This window comes from Hyposmocoma kahamanoa, unplaced genomic scaffold, assembly GCF_003589595.1.
Source record: "Hyposmocoma kahamanoa isolate Upper Pololo Valley unplaced genomic scaffold, ASM358959v1 103, whole genome shotgun sequence".
NCBI lineage: Eukaryota > Metazoa > Arthropoda > Insecta > Lepidoptera > Cosmopterigidae > Hyposmocoma > Hyposmocoma kahamanoa.
The window spans coordinates 2,288,200-2,307,392 of record NW_020653344.1 but is presented as its reverse complement, the minus strand read 5'-3'; the positions used below and the strand labels follow the sequence as shown (position 1 = coordinate 2,307,392).

Genomic DNA, 19,193 nt, shown 5'->3' with positions numbered 1-19,193 from the left:
AACAATATAGATTAAGTTTTGGAAATAAATAAATAAAATAAAAAAACTTTTAGGAGTTTGCCATTATATCAAATAGTACGATTCGTTATATGAACATGCGTATTTGACTCTTAAGGTCATGGTTGCTAGATTATTCTGTATTTAGCTTTGTCGATAAACGTAGCGGGACATCCTATGACAACGGATTTGCAAAAATAACGCAATTACTTTTTCTTTGCATACCTTCCGATAACCTCGTATCAATTACTTCCAATTAGATAACAAAATATATGGAGAAGCTTAAAAAAATCTGCAAATTAAAAAGAAATCTTTTTGTTCGACAAAACGATTCATCTCGTGTAAGAAAGGATAATTAATTTAATTGCACTACCCACTTAGGGTCGTATTCCAGAACCCTACTCAATTCTCAAGTCAGGATTTGAACAGACTTGAGTATGATTTCAAGCACTGCAAATACGACCCTAATGGCAAGGATTTGAGTATGATTTTCAGTGCTTACTGCAATACTCAAGTCCTGACTTGAGTATTGAGTAGAGTTCTGGAATACGACCCGTAGTTAGGTTTTGAGTGATATAATGAGTAATTTATTTTGTTGTTTGTTAACAGATAAACCTGCGACTGATCCTGGTATCGGGCAAGACGAAGGAGTTTGTGTTCAACCCGGCCGACTCCGCCGGGGACATCGCGATACATGTCTACGACAATTGGCCCGAGGGTGGGTATTTGCACCTCTACAGCTGTAGTTTCGAAGATGGAATAAATTTATTGTGCATTCCGTCGCTACTCACCTATCGCTCAAGTTAATCGTTAACGACATAAATATACACACACAATCGATTCGTCGTTTCAATCAGACCGTGAAGGCAAATCGTCCTGTATATAACAAGCCTTAAGAAAATTAATGGATATATCGAAGAGTATAATGTAACGGTTATACTAGCCCCAAGGTTCCAAATTATCAAGACATTTATTATCTTTGATATATATTGCATAAGCAATATATATCCGACAATTTTCAACGTTGATTCATAGTTTTGTCTCTAATTTTTAACTAAAAATGACAAATTGTGAGAAAACTAAACAAACACGAGGAAAATTTTTTTGAGAAAACGATTTGGTTTGTCACTTTTTTGCGATTGCCATTATTTTGTCACATTTGGATACATCTCGGATAGAAACACATTGCTACCGGTTGCATTTTGTTGACTTTTTACAAAACATAATAAATTTACCAAAAATATAATAATAATAATAACAATAACAACGCACACACTCAACATAGCCCCGCACTAGGGAAACCCTGTGTCCCGGGTGCCATAGACACTCCTCGATGACCCCCCCCTCCCGCGCTCTTGGGATTGCACAGAGTTATCACCGTTTTAGAACAATCTATCTAAATACTTTTTTACTTCTCATGCTTTTAAAGTTCGTATTTATGCTGGGTGCAGTCTGCATAAAATAGGATTTTATGCTCTAGTGCATAAAATAGAATTTTATGCTCCAGTGCATAAAATAAAAAAAACCATCACATGAAATATATCTAATTGTTGTAATTTTACATTCAATTTTAATTAAATATTCGTTTATTTGTAATATTGCTGTTTAATTTCCTCGCAATCGAAGTGAAAAGCAGAGTATATAACTCGTTCATAAAACCCATTTTACCCTCGACTTAAGTATCCAACCTCGCCTGCGGCTCGGGTGGATGTACTTTTCTCGGGTAAATGACGCGTTTTATGCACTTGTTGTAATATCTGCTATATTTTTGTATGAACGTAAAATTTGATGAATTATTAAAAACCATGGAACAAAAGTTCTATTTATTACTAACATCATAAACATATGATGTTAGTAATACAGTCCCTGCGAGGTTATTATGTTTATCTACACACATATCACAAACCCTCTATGATGTGTTCAAAAACCGCAAATTACGGCCAGCATCATTGACTTACAAATAAATGGACGACGGGTCTAATACAAAAACCACGAAAAAAATGTCCCAAGTCAACCTATTCGAAATTTAAATTGTAATGTCATCGCAGTATCGCGCTGTCAGTCGAACAAATGAAGACTAAAGCGGAGTTTAGCGCTCTGTATACGAATTTAGCGCCTTACAAGTGCGGACACTTTTTAGCGCGGACCCGACGTCCATATAATTGTAAGTCAATGGCCAGCATAAAGATAAACTGTTTTGTTAGAACAAATTTCTTATCTGTGAAAATGTTATTATTGCATAGAGTTAACATCAAATTCGATTTTATTATTACTTTCAAATTTCGAACGTCTCTGAAAAACAAATACAACTTGATTCGACCTCAATTCTAATATCAGTCGAGATGAAATTTTATTCGAAATGAAATGTCAATAGCAAACAATTTTGACAAATCTCACACGTTACTTGATATCGGACGATATGATAGTTGACGCTGACTCTAGTTAGTCTAAAAAAGTACGGTTGTGTAACATGCGTGAGAAATAAGTGTTTTGCATTATTTTACTAATAATTACTGCTGATAGGTCTGATTAATGCCGCAATGCAGGTCATAACATGCGGTTCCTGAACACGTCATAGAGAGCTTATAATATGTGTATAGATAAAGCAGTCTATGAACACACGCCAGCACATCAAGCTAGACATTGACGTATATTGTTCCGTTGCACTGGAGGCGATTTTCGAACAAAAATGTGTTGTGTGATGTGCCGTTGTCCGTACATAATTAGGCATTAAAACACTCGTGAAACAAATATATGCCTGAAGTTCGGGTGACATGCGACAGGAGATGTTGAATTTTGCGCATTAAAAGTACCAAATTCGTTTTAGCGGAATAACTCTAAAACTAAAGGGATTAAAAAAAAATCCGTAGTGACAGTTGTCGATCATGCATAAATATAATTAATTATCAAATTTTTGTCCTAATAACCTGTAGCATTTCGAGGATAAATCGAAAAAATGTGAAAATTAGAGGTCATTTCGTGATTTTTATCTATCGAGGAAACTTTATTGTTTTATGTTTCTGATTAATGTGTGTGCTTGAATATATCGTGTAGTTACTCATACAATATTTTATTTTTAACTTTAAAGTGGATATACCCCTCTAAAATCAAATCGAAGATTACGAATTTTTCCTCTGCTCCCTCTTAAGGACTTTGATGAACACATAGATTTGAAGACAATAAGTTATTATGTCATAATTTATTGCGGCATTTTATAAGTCATACATATCTAGTTATCACTAGATATGTATGACATTACATTCCAACACATTATAACATTTAACATTATATTCCAACGAATAATGAATAGCATAGTAAATGCAAATTCTTAATCTGTTAAATCTGCACGCTTCCGACTACGAATAGCGGAAAGATGCTGCACGTATGCAAATTTAAAAAAGTATAAATTTAGACAGCCTTGTGCCATATGCGGTACGGGCAATGTATAATTTACACGAGTAAATAATGTACTTTTAATTCCTATGCATAATTTTAGTGTTTATAAATATGGAGTAATTACCGAAATTTGTTTGTGACTGCATTTAATTGAATGTTTGTGAAAGCGTTTCGTGCTAATGACGTTAAAGACAACGGTGATCTATATTCCATTACATTACAAAGAACAGTGTCAATATTACGATAATCATATAATTTGTACTGACAGATTGAAAATGAAACTATATTTTCTGATCAAAAATCGCGTTGTTGCGTTTTTTAAACAAATGCAACGTTTCAAGCTCTTTACAGGACCCATGGCCACGGCTGACTGAGATGGTAAAATCATTAACCAGTTATGTCTAACTAAGTAACTTGTAAGTTATGCAAACAACCTTATTCTGAACTATACTCTCAAAAGTGATTCATTATCGTATTTTTAATTTACCAAAGAACATTCCAATTTATGCTACATACGATTTACAAACTATTTTATTTTCACAATATTTGTTTACTACATAACACTTTTTAATGAAAAGGAAATTAAAAATAAAATAAGTCATATTAATGAACCTTATGTCTACACGGGATTTGTCATCCATGGAAATACATTCAGTATTATATATTTTTTTTATAATATCAAGTGACGGGACGAACAAGTTGTGCACCCGGTGGTAAGTTACACGCCTGTCCATAACAATTGCAGTGCCACTCAAGAGCTTTAAATCGCAAAGATCTGAGGGGCACCAGTTTAGTTTAAGAAAATAAAAATATTGCCTTTGCTGTAACGCTGTCCACGAGCAGCTTCAAAATTAATGAGAAGGAGAATTGAGATCAAAAGAGAGATATCGGAGATATCAAAAAGATAATACTTAAGTAATAGTGTAGGCTGTTGCATGTGGTGACAACCTTTAATTGAGTCAACACTAGTACTACTCCATTTGAATTATAAAATGAAAATTGTATGTATTAAGTGTATGACTTTTTGGGTGTCCGAAATAAATTAAATAAATAAAACAAAAATAGTGTAAATTCCTTACAATAACGACCAGGGTGCTCAATGAGGCGAATCGTATGACAATAATATGGAAATCACGACTATAGAAAGATCAGACAGGGGAATTGAATATATATCTAATATTACAAAGCAATACGAGCGTAATCAATGACGCTTGAGGAATTATAGGTCTCTCAAATGAAGTATTACTGCATACAAAATAGTACGAAACGCGTATAATTGGACGAACTCTGTCCCTAGCAAACTATAATAATTGCCTAGTATGCGTTGGCTGAAACTTTGTACAATTATACCCGTGATAGTGCATACGTTTGTTATGCGCAGTTATTACAGTCCACGAGGTGGAGAAAGTTTAGAAATTGCAATTACGTAGCCTTTGTTCCAAATACTCAGCGAATATTGTAAAGTTTAAGTCAAATAGGTGTTGCACCTATTACGTGGTTTTGATTTAGTGACGAAAAAGACTCAAGTCTTTTAAGGCCTGTTAAAAAAAACTCGACTAATTTTTAGCGCCTCACGACTAGTCTTTTAACCCTTAAGCGTCTATACAAAATGACTTTTTGGTTGTTTCCGCATAACAGTGAAAATGTTGAATCAAAAAGATTTGGTGAATATTTTCACAAATAGTAAAATTGAGGATATACGAGTACACTTATTACTGTATGGTGTGAAAACATGATTCCTAAAAATTTTCGCAATAGAAAAAACAACCTTACCTCGAAATTTTACAAGAAAAACGCTGTATTCAATATGCACTTCACATTATACCAATTATTATTTTTTTATATCAACTGAACTAAATAGAACACGATACGATATACATTTTTCAAATGGCTCCCTGCTGCTCGACACAAGCAAAATTAAAAACTTTGTTCGGAGTAATAAATTGAATTGAATTGAAAAATGTTCGAGTTAAGGTAGTCAGCTCTTAAGGTCAAGTTGTAAGACTAAAACTAAAGACTAATGTGAGTCGAAGTCTTTTATCTCCAGGAATTAAAACCTTACTCAATACTTAAAAGTTTTATAGCATCAAAAGGACAGGTCGTGACGCGTCTGTCATTGGAACCTTTGTATAATTTATATTTCGGAAATTAAAATATTTTTATTAAATTGATCAGTCGGAATAATCATTGCTACTATCTACCTGTGTACACTCACACATGATACTATAGTGGAAATGTTTTTAAATCTGGAGTAGTTTTTATTGGGCCTAAATTAACGTCCGATTCAATAATGGAATTCACTGGAACCTCTTATCACGTATATCTATTTTCAGTACGACATGTTAACAAAGTTTACCAGGTTACGAGCTATGACAGATTTTTCGTTACTGTCATTCAAATATTTCTACAACCAGATACAAATTAAATGTATATTGTACATACACCAAAACGATGAATATATAATAGTTTTTATTATAAATAAACATGATTATATACAACATACTACTTCATTTTTATTTATGAACTTCGGCTTCAATAGGATATAAATGAGAAATAACTCCATTGCACATTAGCCTAAGAGCTTGAGCTGTTTTTGGATATCATGCACGACTAAGGCGCGTCGTCGAGTCTGTTAATATACCGACTAATTTAACTCAAACCTCTAGTCTTAATTTTAGAGTCGAGTCCTGTAAAATGGAGTCGAGTCTTCTTAAAAGATTGAGTCTCTTTCATCACTATCTGATCTCGCCCTAATTTTAAGCTGTGTTGTTTATTTCGTCACTCTACTTTTGTCACAAATCTTGGTGTCGGTTTCTTGTTATCTCATTCCGACAGCTGCCGAAACGTCTCCAAATAGCTCTCTAAAAAGATGGATTTGGATAAAGTTGAAGATATTCCCATATTCGTAAGCGAAGTATCAATTGTACTTTATCTCAGTGTTGGAAGAGAGCAAGAAAAGAAACAAATATCTTTTGCGTGTACGAACCATATTAAATTTAATAACGATATTTGAGAAAGATGAATTTGTGTCTTTGTCTTCTCATAATGACACATTACGAAATAAGAGACAATATAAAAAATATAACATTTTCCTCTGGAGACGCGGCGCGTCCGACACGACTCAGTGATTTCATTTTCAGAATGAAAATGAGGTTGTAACTCAAGTATAGGAATTAATATTGACCGTTCATGGTAAGAGGCTAAACGACTGTTTTAAAGTTGTATTTTAAAATTTGCTAAAAAGAAATAAAACTATATATAAAGCAAATTTCAACCTACTTATTTAAAAGTGAAGATGATGTAATGCTAGGTTACTTGTTAACTGAATCCTGAAAACCAGCAAATTGCTGAATCTTTTACCTTCTTGGACATAATTTTGAGTATTACTTGAAGCTTAATCAGAATTGTTTTGGAGATTAAAGTTTTTTTAATTTGTATTTTTTATTAAAACATATTTATGTTTATTAAAGTAAACCTGAAGAAAACATGTAATTAAACTCGGCGTCTCTGCCCCTTTTACCTTTTAAATGTCGATATAATTTTATTTGTTAGGTTTATGGCGCGTTGAGTGAAATCACCGTGATTTCTTATTTCGTGAATTGAGTTTTATTTTTTTCGAACTATAAAAAGCTAATCGAGTTCTTAGGTTTTCGCGATTGTTACACATAGGAATGAAACTATTTTTCCGGATTGTTTGAAAAAACAAATATACGCGATTTAAATCCGGAAAAATAAGTTCATTCCTATACAAAAAGCTAAGTTTTTTGTTATGCCTTATCATGCATGATACGTCCGTATCACTTTCGTTACCCTCACGGCTTTGTTTATTATCAAAACTGGTTCCAGAGCTCTATCAAAGATTATTGTTAAAATTCAATTTGATGATTGTTCTCCTTCTTTGGCGTTAGTTGATTACATTGAATATTGAACATTTTTAGTATTTATTATATTTTTTTATAGTGTGGCGCATAGATGTAAATAAAAGGATATTTGATAAGATTCATCTATTTAGGTTAAATTTATTTTTATCTTTTATCGTGAGAGGTCGAAAACCACTTTTAGTGAAAAGGGAAGATGTCGGTAAATTAAAAATAGATCTCGCAAATAGACAGTCGCAGTCGAGGTCAAACTTGTGAAAGAGTTCGTCCAGGGAAGTATTAACAGTACTACTGGTAGCTGAAGGGTGCTGGTGAAATTACAGGCACATGAGACTTGTCAACTGATGTCTCAGGGTGACGGGCGCAGTGGCAGTGTCCAGATCACCAGATCTTTGCGACTTAAAGCTCTGAGTGGCACTGCAACTACTATTGACAGGCATGTCGCTTAATAACAGGCGAATGATTTATACGTCTCGTCACTTGGTATCATAAAAACATACGTAACTACGTTCATTGTTGTCTATTAATTGGAATATATTTGCTGTTTTCATTATCTCGCACTATATGGAACCTGTTTTTTTTGGAAACCTATTGAATTGAAACTGCCTCTGTGGCCGGACGGCTACCATGCCGGGACTGCGCCGAAGAGGTCCCGGGTTCGATTCCCGGGCCATTATACATTACATTACATATAAATTATACATTTATTTGTTTCGTGAGTTTGGGTGTAATTTGTGGTTGTCTATGTGTGTCCATGGCATCCGCGATACAGGGCTTCCCTAGTGCGAGGCTGTAAAAAAAATAAACTAGCTCTCCACAGAATATAAATTTATAAACGTGTGCAAAAAATACATAGTCTGACGTTCCTACATAATTTTTACTCATAGGCCCAACTTTATTCCAGTCGACATTTCTTCTATACAAAATATTTCATATATTCGCAAACATGAAAATACTCAGGCCCGAGGGAATTTATATAGCAGTCTTTATGACATAATACGACCAAATGTGAAAACATCCCGTTTTTATACATAAAGTACATTAGTCGGATTGTCGCTGTTTTTATCGCAGTTTTCAGGCATTGTTTGGTATGCCAGTTTGTGTAGTCACCGTCAAAACTTTTAAAAACAAAGACATGTAAAGCAAAATGTATGTTTTTATTCTTCTATCATATTGAAAAAATATTTGGCTGATCAGTCAGTTTTGATCACGGCACCTGTAAAGATCAAAAACGTTGGTTTGTTTGAAAAAAAAAATAACGCACACACTCAACATAACTAAATAATAAATAAACAAATAAGTATACGCGATTTAGACCCGGAAAAAATAGTTTCATTACCAATTGCCATAATTATTTATATATCAAAGGACGTCCATCATTAATTTTGAACTTAAAAACGATTTTACACAGTAACAATAATGCAATGTATGCACAGCACTAGAATTGACACCCAATGGTGGAGGTTTACTAACTCCTAGATACAGAATATCCTAGTTCAGGAGTTAGGGAATCACTAATAAATTGCATTTCTTCTCTTGTACACTATCATTTTTGTTCATGCATCTTCTGATGCCATTATTTTTCTTTATTAAATAAATTATTATTAAAATACAATGTCGCTTGCAATGTGGCCAATCTCAATATATTTACTATAGTATAGTGTAAAAAATACAATCATGCTTATAAATATCATAAGTTAAACTTGAAGAGTCTCAGTGGGTGTTATTTGTACGTGTGTCGTAGGTACATTACGAAATAGGTCTGTATTCTATATCTGAGTTGAATACATAATAATTAAGCGCAGTTAAAAATCACTGTATGCATATTTACATAATAATGTGGTGTAGTGGCAGAAAACACGAATAGAAATTGATATTAACGAGTGTCCATGGAATTATCTCTGTAATTGTACAGAGTTGTGTGTAATTAGAAGCGACCTTGCCAGGTCGTAAACTTAGACGAGGTCAGTTACTGTCTGCCGCGAGTACACAGGAGGACGTACCCACCTATAATGCCAACTGATGACGCACAGGTGTAAACAAAACTCATTTTCGGATATTAATTTCATGTTCGGCGTCGTGGTCGTAATTTAGTATCCTATATCTTTACTTAGTTTTTTAATATTAGAAATTAGGTAAACAAAGAAGCAGGGTTCGCGAACCTTTATTTTCGGGAATTTTTAATAAAAATATTGAATGATTGTGTCATTTTCTTTGTTCTACATAAGAAATAAAGTAGGAATTATGAATAGGCCTGAAGTCATTGTTTGTTAGGTTAATGGTTGCTAGGATTGCTTATAGTATATAAATTACCTACACATTTTGTCGTTTTTTTTTTGCAAAAATCTGAGGGGCACTGCCACTGCGTCTGTCACCCTAAGAAATAACTTGATAAGTCCTATGTGTTTGTAATATCACCAGAAACCTTTCCCTTCAAAACCGGAACGCAGCAAAGCTCCCATTACTGCTTGGTCAGAAATCGGTGGCAGTACTTCCTTAGACGAACTCTCTCACAAGGAGCTCTACTCCTAAAAAATTAAGAAGATGCGAAGAATGCCTTTCGTAAAAAAAAAGAAATATTTTTGGTTGTTATTGAATGAATTCACAATTCCTTGATGTTACCGTGCCTGATAAAAAATCTCTTTGAAGCTATTTCTAATGCTAAAACGAAATAAAGGGTCGGCAGACTTAAAGCACAGAAGTCAGAATCCAATATCATGCATTTAAATCAATACATAGACCGACCAAAGCACATAAGTCAATTAATTTGTTTCAATTCAAATTCTAGTGGCGTCTTTCATTCTCTTACATTTTCCAACGTCATGAACAAGAAACTTTGTTGCTATAATTCTTTTTAAAAAAGCTTTTTTACCTGTATGTGCTCTTTTGTATGCCTTCTTAGGGACTTTAAAGGACATAGAAGATTTAATTACTAATTATTTACCGAATTGCGTCAAAGCAGCTTTATTATGTAAACGAGAAATAACTTTACCACTTACCGGCAATCAATAATTATCTCTGTCACAATACTGGGCATTCAGCGGCCGTGAGTGGCTGTGTATAAGGAAGTCACAGGACTACGGTACCCGATGTTAATTACGAGCACATTTTATTTGCGGTTGGTCAAAAAGTCCATGCAGCTTTTGCCATCAGCTATCTTTGAAACAAAAAGGAATTTTTTTCTGTATATTGTGTATGGTTGTTAAAAAAAAAATTTTGCGCGCATTTTAAGAATAGGTGGTAAAGTATTCGTAAGGTGTCGTATTTCATCTTGATAATGCCAAATCACACACATCTTCACAAAGCCGTCAAAAACTATTGCAGATAGGTGAAATGTGTTACCTCATCTAGCGTATTCGCCCGTCATAGCCCTTTCAGATTTTCAGTTATTTCGGTCATAATAAAATTCTTTAAATAGACACGATTTTGATTACGAAGAGTGCTGTATTTTATAAGTAAAGACAGGATTTTTTTATGAAAGGGGCATTCTAAAATTACCCGAAGCATGGCAAAAGATCGGTAGATCAACATGGCCGGTGTACTGATTAAAGTTTGTTAATTTTTTGAAGATTTTTCATTTATACCTTACATTAATATAGCACAGATTTTTTTGGCCAACCCTCTACAATTTTGTTTGATACTATAAGTACTAGCCAATTGTGCAGTGCCATCTTTGTTATTTTAATCGATTATAATATTTACAAATTATATTATATGATGTACAGGGTAACACAGCTGCTCATATCATACATCAATAATTATCTCATTGCCCCTCGATGGCTATAGATTGTTAATTGGAATTTCATAGTACAGTCAAGTGCGCTTCGAGCTTTGACACTTATAACTTTGGACCGCTTTGTGGCACTGCCACCGCGGCCGTCACCCAAGGACATAAGTTCACTTGTCATTTCTACTGTAATGTTAGTAATGCTCACGTACTCCTTGGCGGCAAAAATAGGTATTTGAAAGGGTATTTTAAAAATGTCCACGCCATCCACACCGAAAAACTAAATCCATGTTTGCCAACATGATAAAACGAAACGTGCCCGAGGTGCTCGAATTACTGCGGCCGTATGTTTCCGTTAGCGACACCCCTGTGCACCTCGGTGAGATTTAATGCCCACTAGCTACAGAACTGGGTTACCGAAAGGAATTCTGCGTATCCAGATAAAAATATACGTATTTTTAAATATATGTACAATAATGCCCAGAGGCAATTTTGTAACCCACTTTGGAACAAAAAATAGCAAACAGGTTCATTTTCACATTTCTACGTTGAGTTGAGATTAAATTAAAAAGGCACGATTTGTTTCGTGGAGTACATAGATATACACATTGCAACGGGCAACAGCCATAGGGCTTTGTTTTCTGCACTCGACCTACTTATCGAAGCGTTTAAAATGTCCCCACACCATTCTATAAAAACACACGAAATTAAATAGTCTTTTTTTGTTTAATCGGTAGATTAAAATTACCGATAAAATGTACTGGGTAATTAACAATAAACGAAACAGCGATTGTAGTTTGAAATAATAATTTTTCTTCATTAAATTCGTTTTTATGGTGTAATTACCAGAATAAGCTGGCATCATTCATGTTTAAAAAGTATAATAAAACTCTGAAAATGTAATAAAAACTGTAAAATTGATCGCTCTTTAATACGTTGCGAAATTGAATATAGCGCCATCTATCCATTTCGTGAGAAAGTTACTATGAAGCGCCATAAACATGTAAACGTAGGTTGGTACGTGTATAGTCAAGATAGTTACATCAGTGTGCGTTAACTGGCGCTCAGTCAATACGAATCAACATTTACAGCGATGCCGTCACAAGCCTCCATAGCTCAGGGGTTAGAGCACTGGTCTTGTAAACCAGGGGTCGAGAGTTCAAATCTCTCTGGGGGCAATGCGTCATCGAGGTTTTTTTTAAATTTTTAGTCATATTAACTTGTTTTTATTTATTTATTTTCCAAATATATTGATTTTTTTAACATTTTGTCTCTTGGACATTTTGTTACATAAAAGAATTCATTTTATGTTTTTTGCATAAGTGTGTGCAATTTAGAGTTGAAAAATGTAATTAGTTATTTATTTCGTCTTTTTCCAGCGGACTGGGCGACAGAGTGCGTTTCCCGTGCAGAAATCCTGCGATTGATCTACCAAGGCCGTTTCCTTCATAGCTCGGTGACGCTTGGCGCACTAGGCCTGCCTCTCGGCCGCACCACTGTCATGCATCTTGTGCCGCGCGAACATTTGCCTGAACCTAACTCCCACGGTACGACGCCAACATTACTTGATGACTAATAAAATTTACACTGTACATTACAAAATCGGACTTCAAAGGCACCGTGAATGGACGTGGCCTTTGTCCAGCTGCGAATGAAAAAGGACTTAGCGTTTGGCCAGCAGTGACCACAATAAAACATAGATTTTTACTTCATGCCTTCTAAGGTTTATTTCATTATTAATTTTTATTTACAGAAGTTCGATGGTCGTAATGTATCACTCTCCTGTCCTTTTCCCTTCACCTTGTTAACCGTAAGTGCTGAACAAACCCTAAATCCTCAGTCCTATATAATTTCCATGTTTCTTTACCCTTCTTTTCCTAAATAAACACTTATTATACCTAATAATAGAACATCATTTGGATAAAAATGAAAAATAAATTGCATTATGCCATTACCAGCATCTCCAGATATAATGACAAATTTAAAAATGTTATTCTGTTATGATTTTATTACTTATAACGTGAGGTGCGTTTGCAATGGCACGTGGAAGTTGGTCTACAAGCATAAATTTCTAATAAATATTCCTTGATCTTTAAACAAAATTACGTATAATTTGCCACTTGCTAATGGAATTGCGCTTCTATGAACTTGTAACATTTTTAACATCATTATTTTTTGTGAAACTTTGAATTATTTTACTTACAGATCAACGGCAAAAGAGCAAAGGCGGGTCTAGCAGTTGTTGTTCAGCGTCGTGCTGCATTTTGTAATGGCGACGGGTGCGGCCAGCCGGACTCTAATGTGTTCAGTGACGTAGCCCGACGCTCGACAGTATTCAGACTTGTGCTGTTTTTAAATGAAGCCAATACGTACCTACACAAACTTATCAGACTTTTAATTCTTTATGTACCACCAAGAATTCCAATGAAATTGTAAATCAATTACGCTATTTAATTTTGATCACACCAAAATTGAATACGGTGAAAATTAACAACATATACGGTCCCTGTTGATCAGGATATTTATGCGATGTTAAGAATGCTTTAAACTGGGTCTTTGGGAGAGATGATTGAACGTATGCACCTATAAAGTCTGCATTTATTAAGCTAGAACAAAGTCCCGGAGAGTAAAACTCTAGACTAACGAAGTTGCATATAATGTTGGACAATATAGGTATAATTCAGAATATGGGGCGGAGCGTTTGATACAAATTTTCTCTAAATTATAAAGCACAAAATTATAGTTAAAATTAAACGCACATACGCTTCGTTTGAAAATATCGCAAGTCTATTAGAAACGTCACAATCTCATTTAACAATTCAGGATAGCTTTTTAAGCGTTTGTATATGTCACCGCGTACGTAGATCGTATAGAAACATGCTGCCGAAATGTGTTTAATGTTTAGAAATTCGGATAAGGACGTGGTAGTAGTTGGCGATGTCTCCAATGGATTTGCAGTTAGCCCGGCTGTCGGCAAAATACAAATTCTTAGTATTATAATTTAGGCCATTTCTGTACTAAGGTCATTGAGAATAGTTCTGTTTGATGTTGCAGAGGTCTGTTTGTTGAAACAATGTTGCAGTGAACATAAGCTCAGACGTATAATCTTTTAACGTCAAATGGAACTTGGCTCAGGGTCGTTATTTTACATGAATTTATAAGCATATAACGTTATTATGGAGGTTATTTATAAAAATTTAAAATGACAAATTTAGTAGTGAAACGATCGGAGTGTGTAAATTACTCTCATTTGCAATGTAAATAGTATATTTGGTAATTTAAGGCGTCTATGGATTATTTTTATTTGTGATAAGTTCTTTGCAATAAATTGGCATTTTATTAAATTTGTGAAATTGCTATTTACTGCGCTAGGTTGTAGCTTGTAATGAAATTATCGGTGCAACTGGAAATGCATAGGTTTATTGGAAAAATAAAAATAATAACACGAACACAGCGACTGTCTGGTGAGGATTAAGGTTGATGAAAATTGTATAAACTTTGGAAATGTTAGTTGTAAAATTACTTGTCCTGCTTTAGAAATTGTACCCATTACAACACATACCGCTTTCCAATGTAATTATCAAGTGTTAGACGCTGCAAGCGACGCTTTGCGCTTCTCAATTGCGTTGTACCAACAACTAAACGTTCTCTGTTATTTTACAGGTTTTTTTATGCCTTAGCGTTACCATAGGCCACACTTTTGTAAATATCGAATAGAGCTTTTATATTTTTAATTTACATCACGCATCATTTAGATCTATAGTTTATATTTGGCATTTTATATCTAGCTATAGAGTATTTTTTATTTTTTAAATTGGCTTAAGAATTGAGTTTTCATCTAAACGATTATTTTGGCTTAGCCTTAATTTTTGTTGTAAGCTTACAATTTAAAGTATCCTCGAAACTTGATGTTATATTTAGATCCATCCGGTGGGGACACACAGTGTGCGGTCTTGTACTGTGTTCCAGCGAAATACTTTGTGATAGTACAAATAAAATTTATTTACTCATTGACACGTTGAAATTAAGAGCTCAGTGATAGCACACTTTAACAGTATTAAGAGGAACTAAAATAATATATTTACCGATCAAATTGCCACCGTATTCCAAGCGCAGACTGAGATATATCTTGCCATTGGGAGATTTTTTAAATTACAACGACTCGTGGGATGGGAGGCAGGCGTTTTTGGATTTGAGATTTAATTTTGAACATTTCAATGCCGTGAGAATGTTTTTTTTATTTTGGTTGCTCTGTTTAGTTGCTGTATGTACGTATTTTGTTAAGTTGTGTATAAAATACCTAGTTTATAAATAAAATTAATGCGACTTTATTTTGCATGTTTTATTTTTGAATCAGCTTTTTTTAAGGTGTCCTTTGTACATAATCGCTTGGATAATATTTTCGATTGAATATAAAAATAATGTTTCAATAAATAGTGGCTTTTGTAACATTCTCGTGGGGCTGGCTATGATACGTATTGGTTTGTTAACTTGTTACAATAGCTATCACGGATAAGATTATTTCGAAGCGTGAACAAAGATTATAGGATTTCATCGCACTTCTAAATGATAAATTATTTCTAGATATTCGTAATTAAAACAAAAACTTTTGTTTTATGATTATAAGAATCACTAGTTTGTTTTTTTCTCTTCAAAGGAAAATAATAATGATTATAGACAACACATTCAATTTCTAAAGGAGTCTACTTTTTGTGCTTTTAGAACAATAACTATTTCATTGTCCAAGTTTCACAAATGGCCAGTCCTCAAATATTGTATAGTCTGAACTAACGTAGGTTCGCGTTAAGGTGATATCGTAGGCAAGATAGATCGATGTCTTACCGTATTTTAATATTTCCTATAGAATAGTTCTTATTACTAACGCGGCTACAACATGCTTTATGTCGTTTATTGGTTTGTGTGTAACCAAATATAAATAACAAAATCACAATCAAAAGCTCTTTTCATATTTAGAGAGACACCCATAGTCAATGGAGACACCACACTTATTCGGAATCGGCTTCAACCTGACAGAAAAAGTTTTCTGTTCATGCAATAAGAGCCGAATCCGGCGCGAAGTCTTATTCGCCCTAATTGCATGGATATAAAGCTTTTTCTGTGCGGCTTAATAAGATTCCTGTCATTAAATATAGTGACATCCTTATCGATAACGTGGTGGTATATTAATAAATTACTGGTTATTTAATAACGAAAGACACATGTTTTAAAGCGTTACACGAGGTAACTTTTCAAATCGTGAAATGCATAATTGAACTTTCTGCTGTTTTAAACTTATATACATTTTTTTGCGAATAAAAAATAGAGTGTGTTGAAGCCACGAGGAAAATGTAAATATTCGATGACTTTTTAATTTAGACAAAACTAGTACTAAATAGCTTCAAGTGAGTATCTTCGGGCCGTTGTATGCAACAAATAATATTCGAGACAAATTTAAAAAAAAATCTTTATCTTAATAATTAACACTTTCGGTTTGTAAAATCAAGAAGAATTTAAAATGTGAAAATGGAGGTTCGCATCTAAAATTAACTACGTACACTAGTCATCAACGAATTGTACATAATAATTGAAGCATATAGATTGAAATTGCAAGGACTAAAAACCAAATATTGAAAACACAAGACGATATATTTAGAGCAAGAAATTCGAGAAGTAATTTTTATGTTCCACTTGACGGATGCACTGCCGTGTCCTACGAAATATTTTTTAAATGTAATGTAAGATGATTGTGAATACACATACAATAGTAAGGATCGTTTGTTATATTATCAACACTTTTGTAACAACAAAATCGACGTACTGTGCTACTGACAAATGCGCTTTCACCTTTATTATTTACAAAGAAACATTGGGCGCTACCGGTATTTGCCTTGTGTTTCTTATAACATTTAATGCGAACTGTACCTGATTTTTGTTTAAGCTATCTTAGAACTCGGTGCATACAACGGTCGGTCTTCTTAAGGGTCAGACCACACTGTCCATAACGCATTATCACCGCAACCGAGGGGAACGTGGTGGTTCGCACCCCGCGATGAACTTTTGGTCAAACTGTTACAGTCACGTGGATCTGCCTCTTTCTCGTATGTGGATCGGATAGAGTAGAATGTCGACGAAATGTGTTCATTCGGTAAAGTTTCCTGATTAAAAATAGCATTATAATGTATCACGAACAACATGCGGGCAATCGGCTAACCGGCGTCACTTTAATAGTGACCTAACGGCGCAGTGCTGACGCGTACCGGACAGTGGGATCCCACCTTAATAAATTAAAGAAATATTAGGTGTCACTGTATAACAGGTGTTTAACTACGTACGTACATAATCTATATACTTGTTAATATTAATTAATGATTATAACAATGTTGATTCTATTGATTTTTTCTTAAATTTGAATTTAATTTCCTCAGGGTAAAAGATTTGCTTCAATTCCCAAGTTTCCGCATTTTTGTTTTGTGTTCAGACTCTATGTTTGTGTAGATAGTTGGAAATAATTTGTAACTAAATCAATCGACACTATAGGTTGTACATTGTTTGAATGACTATTGAGTTTCAATGGGGTCAAATAAAATTTTAAGAATATACCTTTGACTTTTATTATACTTCGTTATTTAATATTTATTAATCAACTATATACACGGTAAGTACGAATATCGACAGTAAAATGTATTATAACTGATTTTCCTAAACTTAAATGCTAAATTTCATGATACGCTTTTAAGAGACTATGTTATTTAAATTTTTATTGAATTGATATTCAATTATTTTTTATGTGAAATTACTCCACTAGTTTGTTATAATTATTAATACCAAGATCGAACACTCAGAAAAAAATCCTTCGATACGGCCGGATTCGAACCGACGTCGCCTAGTATACCGTGGCAGACGCTATACCAACTAAGCAACGGAACCAAACGGCGGACCTCACGAATTTTTCTGTGTTTGTTGTCGCGTCTTTCTTTGTATTTGGTTTTCTCAACGACTTTTCAGCCGTAGCGCCATCTATGAGAAATGTTAAGAATTTCGTCACCCAGTTAGAACCTATACAGCTACCAACCCTGACTAGAGAGGTTGCTATTTATTGTATTTAAATTACTACTAAGTTATTCCTTATAATTGAGGCTACAGTGCGTAAAAGTGGTGTAACCCACTTTTTTTTTGACAATATTACTTTAAAATGATTCTAAAGTACTATTTAATAATTACTCAATATTTGGATGCTATTTTCATGAAAAAAAAAAGAGAAAATTTAATGACCTGAATCATTCTTTGTGTGAAATCTCAATCAATCATTATTTGTGTGAAATATAAAATTGCCTTCTTTCGATCGGCGTTATAAAAAATATTGGTGTTATTTCTTTCACACTTGATCAGTTTGATTCCTAGATGAGGCAAGCAACTTTTTAAAGTCTGGATGCAGTATTTCTTACTTTTTAAAATAAAATAATGTCGACTTGAAGCAAACTATCGTATCCACAATGTTTAAAGTACTTTCCCTGTATGTAACACAGAGGTTTGTATATTCAAAGAACAAGAATACATCCGTTTGCAAACAGTTATAAATTATTTGATGGACAGTCAACAGCATTAGGCAATAGCCTAAAAGTGAATACACTTTTGTTCGAATATAACCTCCAGAGTAACGGAGCAAGATCCGTCAATGTTTAACTTGATGTGCTGCCCTTCCGTACCTATACAAAGAAGCAGTACTCGATTAAAGCTAAAACAAGCTTCACTCCACAATTTCCACTGAACAAAAAGAAAGATAATGAATGAAAATGTTAATGATAATTTAATAAACTCCTAAGGTTGCTTGGAAGAGATGGCCCTTTAACAATAAAACTATATATTATAAAAAACCTATTATAATATATTTACATTATCACAATTTTTAAAATACATAATAAAAAATGTTTCTTTCATTCAATCATTCATTCATCTCAAGTGTAAAAAATTGCATTTTAGCTGTTTTATTGGGACGACACAAGAATGAACAAAAGATTGCGTTGTTTTCGTTCTACAAACGTTTTTGATCTTTGTGTCAAATTCTGAATTTATTTGTAGTAATTGATTTGACTCGTGATTGCCTTCTTACTTCTTACTATATTGACTTCTTGCTTTATGTAAATTGATAAACAAACACTGTATATATTATATTTATATTATATTATATTTAGTCT

General features: G+C 33.8%; 1 protein-coding gene and 1 non-coding gene across 3 annotated transcripts in view; both read left to right on the top strand.

Annotated features, from left to right (window-relative positions):
• Positions 1–15,698, top strand: part of LOC113237747 (ubiquitin-like protein 3) — a 270,868-nt gene extending 255,170 nt beyond the window's left edge. The window contains exons 2-4 of one of the 2 annotated variants that reach the window (XM_026474381.1): positions 607–715; positions 12,378–12,545; positions 13,204–15,698. In XM_026474381.1, coding sequence (XP_026330166.1) covers positions 607–715; positions 12,378–12,545; positions 13,204–13,268 — 342 coding nt within the window. In that variant the 3' untranslated portion in view covers positions 13,269–15,698. Of the gene's footprint in view, positions 1–606; positions 716–12,377; positions 12,546–12,751; positions 12,809–13,203 lie in introns of those variants that run through there. The other variant, XM_026474390.1, reaches the window with a different exon arrangement.
• Positions 12,104–12,176, top strand: Trnat-ugu. Its single transcript has one exon. It is a non-coding gene; the product is annotated as a tRNA-Thr (tRNA).
• Positions 15,699–19,193: the final 3,495 nt, after the last annotated feature.